Below are 9,086 nucleotides of genomic sequence, written 5' to 3'. Positions count from 1 at the left end.
ATACATACACATTATAATGGCAATTTGGTCCTTTCTGGCCGGTGTCGTCACGTTCTACTGCTCTCTGAGACCAGAATCTTTGCTGCCCAACTTCTTGATGAGCGTCAAGCCAAAGGTGAAGGTATGTGCAACAAGGAATTACTGGCCGGATTTAAAGATGGACAAACGTTTTTTTTTTATTTTTTATTTTTTTTATATATCTGTGGTGGTTCAAGGACTGAGATGTGATGGTTGGCATTGCAATGCTGCTAATGACTAGTCCCCAGTGTACACAGTCAGCTACTCATGGATACACACACACACACACACACACACACACACACATTTAATGCTTTGAATATACTGATTCAAATGTACATACATGAGATTAAAATATTGGTTCCATCACTGGGTTCTGATAAATTTTCTCTGTCTTTTCAGTCATACCAGCAGGAGCTGTTCCCCCTGGGACACTGTTGTGCTGTTTGTGGCAAAATTAGGTGCAAAAGGCACAGGTGAGTTACCGGCTGATTACCTTTCCCATTGGCCCATGCTCAGTGGTCACTGGCATAACTAGGTCACAGGCCTGAGTGGAGGGATTTTCATGGGGACGCCAGCTTGTAACTGACAAGAGGATTTTTTTAAATTTTATTTCACACCTAACAAATGACAATGCACAACAACATCTACAACAAACAATATTAGACAACAAAACAAAAAAGATAGGAAGGGTGTGGGGGGCAAGAGCGACACCCAGAACCTGCATACCGTTGGGTTGGACTAATATAATATAGATACTAAATACTACATGATCAAATGAGTAGCTTGCAGACTTTGTCCCAGTGGCTGTCCAGGCCCTTGTCAAAGTATTTTAGTGGGCAGGCTGCCTGTTCCATATTCAGCAAGTCCAGGTGTTGCCCCAGCCAACAATCTCTAGAGAAGAGGGCTGGGCGATATGGAAAAAAATCATATCGCGATAACGATATGATAATTTTATTTTATTTCTCGATATCGATAATTATCGAATTGTTATAAGTATAAAAAAAAAAAAAAAAATTTTTTTTTTTTTTTTTTTTTTTTTAACAACAGATGTATGTTTATTTTGCAGCAATTCTTTGTCATTGCCGCCATCTTTAGTGTTACATCCCCTCACACTCCAGTTCTCAGGCTGCAGCTGGTTTAAAAGCTAAAGTAAACCGGCTTCTCTGCTGGCTGTGGCTCCAGAGGAGTTGAACAGTTCTGGCTCTGCTAGTTTATTTTCGATCTTTTGGCGTTTTTTTGGTGGACAAACCACCGCACATGTGCACTGTGACTCGTGACTGGAGTCTAGTTCTGCTAGCACACATAGCCTACTGTGTACAGACGGTTTCAAAATGTATTTTAAATTAGAAAGCAAACAAAATAAATGGACAAGAGAAAAATAAATCTGAATTTGGTCAGTATTGTCATTTGGACAAGCAAAGCCATTACTTTAAGTTGCAGGCAAGAAAGACAAGTCTGTCCACTGTCTCTGGTTTTAAAACTGCCCTGTTGCAGGTAAAAAAAAAAACGATTTTTTTTTTTATTTCGATATTCGATATCGATTATTAAAATATATCGCGATATTTATCGTTATCGTTATATCGCCCAGCCCGAAGCAGGCTAGTTTATGCTCCTTTCAGTTTAAAATAATGCGTTTTTTAGTGGATAAGCAACCCATGTCCGGTTAACAGTGACTCCAACACTATTATTTGGTAGTACTATGGGACATAAAAAAAACTCTGACATTCGGGATATCACTGTACTTCTAACCAGAGTGTTTTAACAGCTGAACATTCCCAAAGTAGAAGTAGTGAGTAATGGGCCTCAGTTGCCACATTTGTGCCAGCATAAATCTTTTGTCCATCTTGGATAATCTTGTATGGGGTAATAGAAGCTCTACTCAGAATCTTGTATTGTATAATCCTGAATCTCACACATTCACCTGAGCTCAGAGCCCGGCTCCAAATTGTGCTCCACTGAGCAGTAGTCCAAGATATATTAAGATCACGCTCCCAAGCCAAAAAAAGAAAGAGACAGATGAAAATGTTGTGTAGAGCCACTATTGTCTTATTCAGTCTCTAGGTTTGGGGCCCCTCCACTCACTCCTATCCGAGCTCTGGGGTCATCAAAGAGAATTCTCTGTCCTCGCTCCACAATGGATGGAACGGACTTCCCACCACACCCATCCACCATTGACTAAAAGCACACTTGTTTAATATAAAAAATAAACTACTTACAAAACGTACTATTCTGCTACTAAGGAATATACCTTGCCTATATTATTACCTACTATGCTAATATGCACTCAAGTCTATAGCACTCAAGTCTGACACTGTTTCACAAACAATGTTACTTACCCTTAGCTGCCAGAGTTCTACGCTTCCTGCTGACTTCTTGTACAGAACTTGTACTGTAAGTAGCTTTGGATAAAAGCGTCAGCTAAATTACTAAATGTAAACGTAATGTAAGGGATGGGAAGGGCCCGGGTACAGTTGCACCCCTCGTCATTACTGTGTGCCCTATCAGTTGTGCAGCGGAACCTGAGATGGTAGACTGTGACCTACCACAGCTTGGCTTACTCTCTGCCTAGAGTCTACCTGTGCATTCCCCAGCACTCCACTACTACCCCATCCAGAATTAATTTAGCTGTGCTATTAAGAACAGAGATTAAGAGGTGGAGCGATCACCCCTTCAGGTAAATAACAAGGTGTTTATATGGTTAATGAAGAACATGCTTATCAATCTGCCCTAATCCCATTACGTCTGGCTTGTTGGCAACATGTATTCCAATTTGAAATCGCAAATTACATAATGTTTGCGATAAAGACACTGCAAAACATCTTCTGTTAATTTAGATCATAAAACAATACTTGATGTTACACTCCCCTCTAGTGGTCAACCAATGAAGTGGAATGTGATGTTATTGAATGGCCATACAGGAGCACTTGAGGTGCACTATGCAGTTTTCAGGGACAGGGATTTATTTACATTGGTTTAAGTCTGCCCTTAGTTTACAAAAGATATTTACTATACATGTAGTAATATACATGTAGATATAATTATTCTATCCTATATACTCAGCACTGTGAACCAAATGTAAGCCTAGAAGATGCTTCTTCAAATAGCCTTGCAAATTTGTTTGTTAGCTAAATTGCAAGCCCTGTAATTGTAAATAGTGTTCCAAGGACCCAATTTTCTTCAGTTTAAATATTTCTGAATAGATTACAGAATATAATTATTCTGAGTAAAAAAAATTCTCTCCACAAACTACATAGTGCACCTCTAATTATTTTCAGTTTTATGGCAAAGCGAAGCGAATATATTCAAACACTGCATACATTTAAAGGTGCATGTCAACATTATGGGAAATGAGCTTACCAGAGTCGGACAAGAAGATGGATACCAATTCCCTCTCTGTGCGTTCAGCAGAAAGCTATACGGCTGCAAGCTAGCCTATTTTAGCACAAGTTAATGGAAGTGGATACAGACAGACCACTTGTCTAGCTTAAAACTCCGGGAGAGGTGTTTTTGGCCAACAGTTAGGCTAGTGGTCTGTATCCATTACTTTGTGCTAAGCTAGGCTAGCTTGCAGCCAGATATCCTTTCTACGGAATGCACAGAGAGTAAATTGGTATATCTTCTTGTCTAAGAAGAAGAGGATTTCTTAATTGTAAATGTCCACAAGGCAATTAAAATTTGTTTTTTCACATGTCCCTCCTAGTTACACATAAACACAGTCCCTCACACAGTGCAGCACCTCTGGAGCAGTTTTGGGGTTCAGTGCCTTGCTCAGGGGCACTTAGGCAGAGATGGTGAGAACCGTAGATGTAATACCAGCCACCCTTCAGTCACCAGCTCACAGCTGGAATATACCCTCCTGTCTGTGGTGGGGATTGAACCGGCAACCTTTACCTCTAGTTTAGACCATCCTGACTCTGACTGACTGGAGAAGACAGTAAGCGCAAATTCCATAATGTTGGTGTGTTCCTTTTTAAAAGCTGAAAGCGATGGTATGTATTATTATTTAGATCTCACCCGGCTTCCTATTCATTGACAGACCGACTTTGCTACTGGAGAACTATCAGCCATGGTTGGACCTTAAAGTTCCCTCCAAGGTGGACACGTCTCTATCAGAGGTACTGGGCCTGGAGAATATTTTCGATGTGACTGTCTGTATGTTTATTTCCTTCTTATAATTGAGATGAATAAAATGCGTGAAACTATATGTATTTGCTTTTGTTTTTAAGATTCTGGAACTGGTCCTTGAAAACTTTGTTTATCCTTGGTATAGGTAAGGAGTGACACTGTTATTTGTCAGCCATGACACATAGTCAGTGGTGGAAGAAGTACACAGTTCCTTTACTTAAGTAAAAGTAGAAATACCCAGATAAATGAGTACTCTGGTAAAAGTAAAAGTCCTCCATTCAAATTCTGCTTAAATAAAAGTAGAAAAGCATTTGCTATTGAATGTACTTGAGTCAGTGTTGTAGTCGAGTCATTAAACCTTGAGGTCGAGTCCGAGTCGATTCCCCATTACCCTAGTCCGAGTCCCAATTCATCAAGGTTTAGTCCACTCCACTCTGGCAGTCAAAGAAAAAACGTCTACATTCAACATAAATGACACAGCGGTCAGAGTTTATTTACTTTGTGACACAATAGCCAAACAAATGCACCAGCCATCAATACCATATGCCAAATGATTAGGGCCTATTACAAAACTTATACAAAATAAATATAATGTATAAATCAATTAACCTCGTATGCACCGTCCTAGTCGAGTCACAAGTCCTGAAAATCAGTCTGAGTCCTGGACTCGAGTACTACAACACTGACTTGAGTATCTAAGTGAAAGTACGCATTCTACACGATGTTTGTGTGTTTTACTTTCCACCACTGCACCTTGTGTGGTTATATTTGAGGTTTTCTGTGTCGGCAGAAACAACTTCATCTGTGTTTCCTCTCCAGGGATATTACGGACGACGAGGCGTTTGTTGACGAGCTGAGAGTCACTTTGCGCTTCTTCGCCGCAGTGTTGGTGCGACGAACCCAAAAGGTGACACAATAGAGACGTGTGGAAGTGACTCCTTTTTGGCTATTGATTCACCAAAAGAACACGGATTGAATTATTGAAACCTTTATTTATTCTTGAAATTAACATTGAGGTTTTAGCCTTATTTACAACGTTGTCGAGATTACAAGTTCAAATGGTTCAGAGTACATATAAAAGGGCAAAAAAAATACATTTGCATAAATAGGACAAAACACAGGTGGAAAAAGAAAAAACAGATCTCATTTAATTAAAAACGGTTACATACTGAGGTAGGGAAGTTTGTAATCATGTTTTTAAATTGTCCATAGGATAGTGGGGTAATGATTTTGGTGTGATTTGTAGATCATTCCAGGAAACTGGTGCATCAAAACAAAAGGCAGACTTACCAAGTTCAGAGACTGAACTCGTGGGACCTTAAGTGTAAGCCAATCGTTTTGAGTGGGTCAGATAAGGTCCATAATTCCAATGAAGCATAATTTTGATATACAGTATGGTGGCAAATCTTCATCAATGGCCTTAAAGATAAACGGATACCAATGTCTATTTTGTCTCTCTGATGGAGAAGACCAGATTACCTTCATCATCGTTTGTTTCAGGTTGATGTGGCATCCCTCATCACACGGCAGCTGCTTAAAGTCACCATGAAGCATATTGAGATCATCAGCAAAGCAAGGCAGAAAGGTATATAGCCGACATACCGTTCAGGGAGTATTCTCTCGTTAAAGGGGGCACCTTGCAGGATTTTAACCTCAACCGTGTCGTTCTTCTGCGAGGAGGACATGTGATCGTCGGACATAAATCTTACTTGAGAGAGCTCAGCTGCATCGCATTTCCTCAACTGTAGTAGAAGCCCAACTCAAGGAAAGTTGAAGAAATAGTTGAGGAATTAGTGTCTACCGTTCACTAGAGGTCTGCTCTCCGCTGGGTGACTTTATCTGACGTAACCACGGGTTTCTTGGGGGAGTGATGTGGCCGAGCTCTAGAGACACGGAACATGTTGGGAAGTTTTATGTCTGATTGTTACGTGTCCTCCTCATAACAGAACTATAGGATTCAGGTAAAATGCCCCTTTAATACATTGTTAATACAATAAAAAGATAACGCTGGACAGTTAACGTCTTACCAGGGTTGGCATCAATTCACATTTCAATTTAGTTTATTCAAAATTCTAACAAAATTCTCTCTTTACTTGCTGATGGTAGAACACCCATTCTTATTAACTTGGTCAATAGTTTTACTTGTCAATATAGTGCAAACCTTTCATGCCGAACGTTTTTCAATATTTGAATGTGAAAGAAAATCCATGTCACAAATGAATTTAATTGAAAGTGAACTGATCCCAACCCCGCTGTTTCAGACATCTCCTCCCTCTCCTCCGCAGTAAAGAACGCAGAGTACCTCCAGCAAGCCGCTCTGGAGGAATATGGCCCCGACCTCCACGTCGCCCTCCGCAGTCGCAGAGACGAGCTCCTCTACCTCCGAAAACTGACCGAGATGCTCTTCCCTTACGTCCTGCCACCCAAGGCCTCAGACTGCAGGTGTGGTAGCCCCATGCTAACCTGACCCTACAGTCGCCTGACAAGGCCCGGGGACGACCCGCGCTTGCGTTAGAAACCCTGGTAGATGTTCACCTGGTCACCAGGCTCGCCTAGAAAAACGGGTGAACATTTTCACAGAGTACTCGTGTTTTTTATTAGAGCAGTCGTATAGAAGTCCTCTCCATTTGGGAGTGAGGTCTAGTTCTCCAGGGAAGCTCAACGTTGCGTCAGCAGCGAATGACATACAACATCCGTATTGTCTGGTGACTATTATTCACACTGCATCATAAATGTCAGCTGATCCCATCTCATAATTAACGACACAGCACCGATGTGCTTTATTAGGTCCAATAAGGGTAAATTCTGATACGCTTGACCCTTGCAGAAAACTGGATATGGCATACATATTCTATTCTCTTTTTTCTTCCATTTCCCACTGTCTCTATCTGTCCACTGATTTCAGATCTCTTACTCTGCTGATAAGAGAGGTCTTGGCTGGGTCTGTCTTCCTTCCTTCCATGGACTACCTGGCCGATCCTGTGAGTGTAGACATGTGGAGAACTGCTTTTCTGGCCACAGAACAAGCTTAGTTCTGGCTTGATAATCATTGGAAGTCCTCTGTTTATGGCGCTTCCAAAGACCTGTTTATGGGAACAGGCCTGGGATAATTTGCTGCTAGCAAGTTAGTAGAACAAACAAGAAATCTTATGACAAGTGATGGTACTTTGTGTTCTTGTTTTCGGAGACCGAGTAGGACTGTCTCAGTCGAGGCACCCTTTTTGTTAACTGGTTGTCTGATTTCCTTACATTTCAGGACACAGTGAATCATTTGATTGTCATATTCATCGACAACTCCCCTGTGAGTATATTAAGATGTGTATAACGGGTTAAAACATGTTAAAAAGTTGTAGTTTTGAGAAGGATTTTGAATAAGGATACAATTGCCTCCTATCTGCGTCCCCCAGCCTGAGGAAGCCACAGAGCCCATCTCAGCGCCGGTTCCTTTCCTGCACAAGTACTCTGATACACGCAACAAGAAGTCCTCGGTGAGTAACGTTACGTTTTCCACTCCAGAAGGCTGGATTAGCTCTAGTTGTTTCGGCCTAGCTCTCCATCAACACACCTGATGCAGCTTAGCAAGGCTTTGGTTGAACATGTTTAGGCATTTGTTTTGACCCGTTTTAACTTGAACCCTCTTATCTCTTCTCTTGCATCCCTCTTCACATCTCTCTTTCTTCAACTCGTTTTTGCCCACTCATGCACCACCTCTCTCTTCCTGTCCTCCTTACCCCTCTCTCCTCCTCCTCCTCTCCCAGGTGTTAAAGCTGGAGCTGAAGGAGATCAGGGAGCAGCAGGACCTGCTCTTCCGTTTCATGAACTTCCTGAAACAGGAGGGCGCTGTCCACGTGCTCCAGTTCTGCCTCACTGTCGGTAAGTGAAGAGGTTAATTAGAGAAGTTTTCCCCTCTCGGATCAGAATCAGAAAGGTCTTTATTGCCAAGTAGTTTTCACATACAAGGAATTTGATTTGGTAGTTTTTGGTGCGACATTAATGGACAGACAATAACGGACGGATAATCAAATAAAAAGGTGAAATAAAATAAAATAGAATATAGACCAAATTTTAATAAAAGCACAATAGAATATCGAATAAAATAGAAATAGGCCAGGGCTGTACAACTGTGCACGATGTGGTCAAGTATATACACTAATTAGAATAAAAATTCTGAGTTGTGAGTCTCTGAATGGGATGAGGTGCTATATCTACCAGGACAAGTATAACAAACATCTGCCAAAGCAGCTACTTAGTTTCCAACAGAAAAATTATTTGAACCCATTCTAGTGAGGTCCCCATAGTTTGCTCGGAACAGGGTAAATCTGCATGTCGCTATGATGCCCCTCTAGCTCATGGAAGGAACAGTCCTTAAAGCTTGAGATTCTCCTCTCTGCTGTAATGTTTAAAACCTTGATCTCCAACCATTGTCAATTAAGTTGTACATGTTTTAATTTATTTGTTATTCTTACTTTTGCCTTGCCTTGTTGTCTTATTGTTATGATTGTATATGTCTTTTCTTTTTTTGTGTGTGCTTATTTCTGTATGTTACTTATCCTCTTTGTCCCGGTTGGGGCATAAGGCCGCAATCATACACTGCCACTAAATCCTGTCTCGTGCTTTGGCCTGCGCTTCGCGTTTTGGCCTGCGCTTCGTTTCTGTATGTACACTCGACTTAATTGTAAATGAGGGAAACCTTGGTTGCCTTTTGAGTTTAAATAAAGGTGAATTGAAAGACCTCCTCTGATAGGACCCATTAGCCTGATAGTCTGACCTCAGCCTTACTTTCCAACCATGTACAGTATCCAGCACTGAAACAACTTGGGTGTAACACTACAATGGTCATCGATCCCACCACCGCACGGTCCCGTTGTTCCAAGGCCCCATCATAATAGTGGGATTACATAAATTAAGACAAGATAACATATTCCTTTATTGATCCCCTT

The 9,086-nt window shown here is 41.2% G+C and overlaps 1 protein-coding gene across 2 annotated transcripts in view; it reads left to right on the top strand.

Moving 5' to 3' along the window:
* The window catches only part of LOC311224421 (sorting nexin-14-like), a 58,946-nt gene continuing 49,860 nt past the window's right edge, over positions 1-9,086 (top strand). The window contains exons 1-11 of one of the 2 annotated variants that reach the window (XM_084309395.1): positions 1-121; positions 421-494; positions 4,058-4,136; positions 4,248-4,291; positions 4,966-5,053; positions 5,647-5,731; positions 6,432-6,588; positions 7,052-7,127; positions 7,403-7,447; positions 7,554-7,634; positions 7,905-8,019. In XM_084309395.1, coding sequence (XP_084165521.1) covers positions 17-121; positions 421-494; positions 4,058-4,136; positions 4,248-4,291; positions 4,966-5,053; positions 5,647-5,731; positions 6,432-6,588; positions 7,052-7,127; positions 7,403-7,447; positions 7,554-7,634; positions 7,905-8,019 — 949 coding nt within the window. In that variant the 5' untranslated portion in view covers positions 1-16. Of the gene's footprint in view, positions 122-420; positions 495-4,057; positions 4,137-4,247; positions 4,292-4,965; positions 5,054-5,646; positions 5,732-6,431; positions 6,589-7,051; positions 7,128-7,402; positions 7,448-7,553; positions 7,635-7,904; positions 8,020-9,086 lie in introns of those variants that run through there. The other variant, XM_084309396.1, reaches the window with a different exon arrangement.

The sequence above is a fragment of the Notolepis coatsorum genome (genome assembly GCF_963971535.1).
Source record: "Notolepis coatsorum genome assembly, chromosome: 3".
NCBI classification, from domain to species: domain Eukaryota; kingdom Metazoa; phylum Chordata; class Actinopteri; order Aulopiformes; family Paralepididae; genus Notolepis; species Notolepis coatsorum.
The sequence above is the reverse complement of the archived record's forward strand: the minus strand, read 5'-3'. Positions and strand labels throughout refer to the sequence as shown.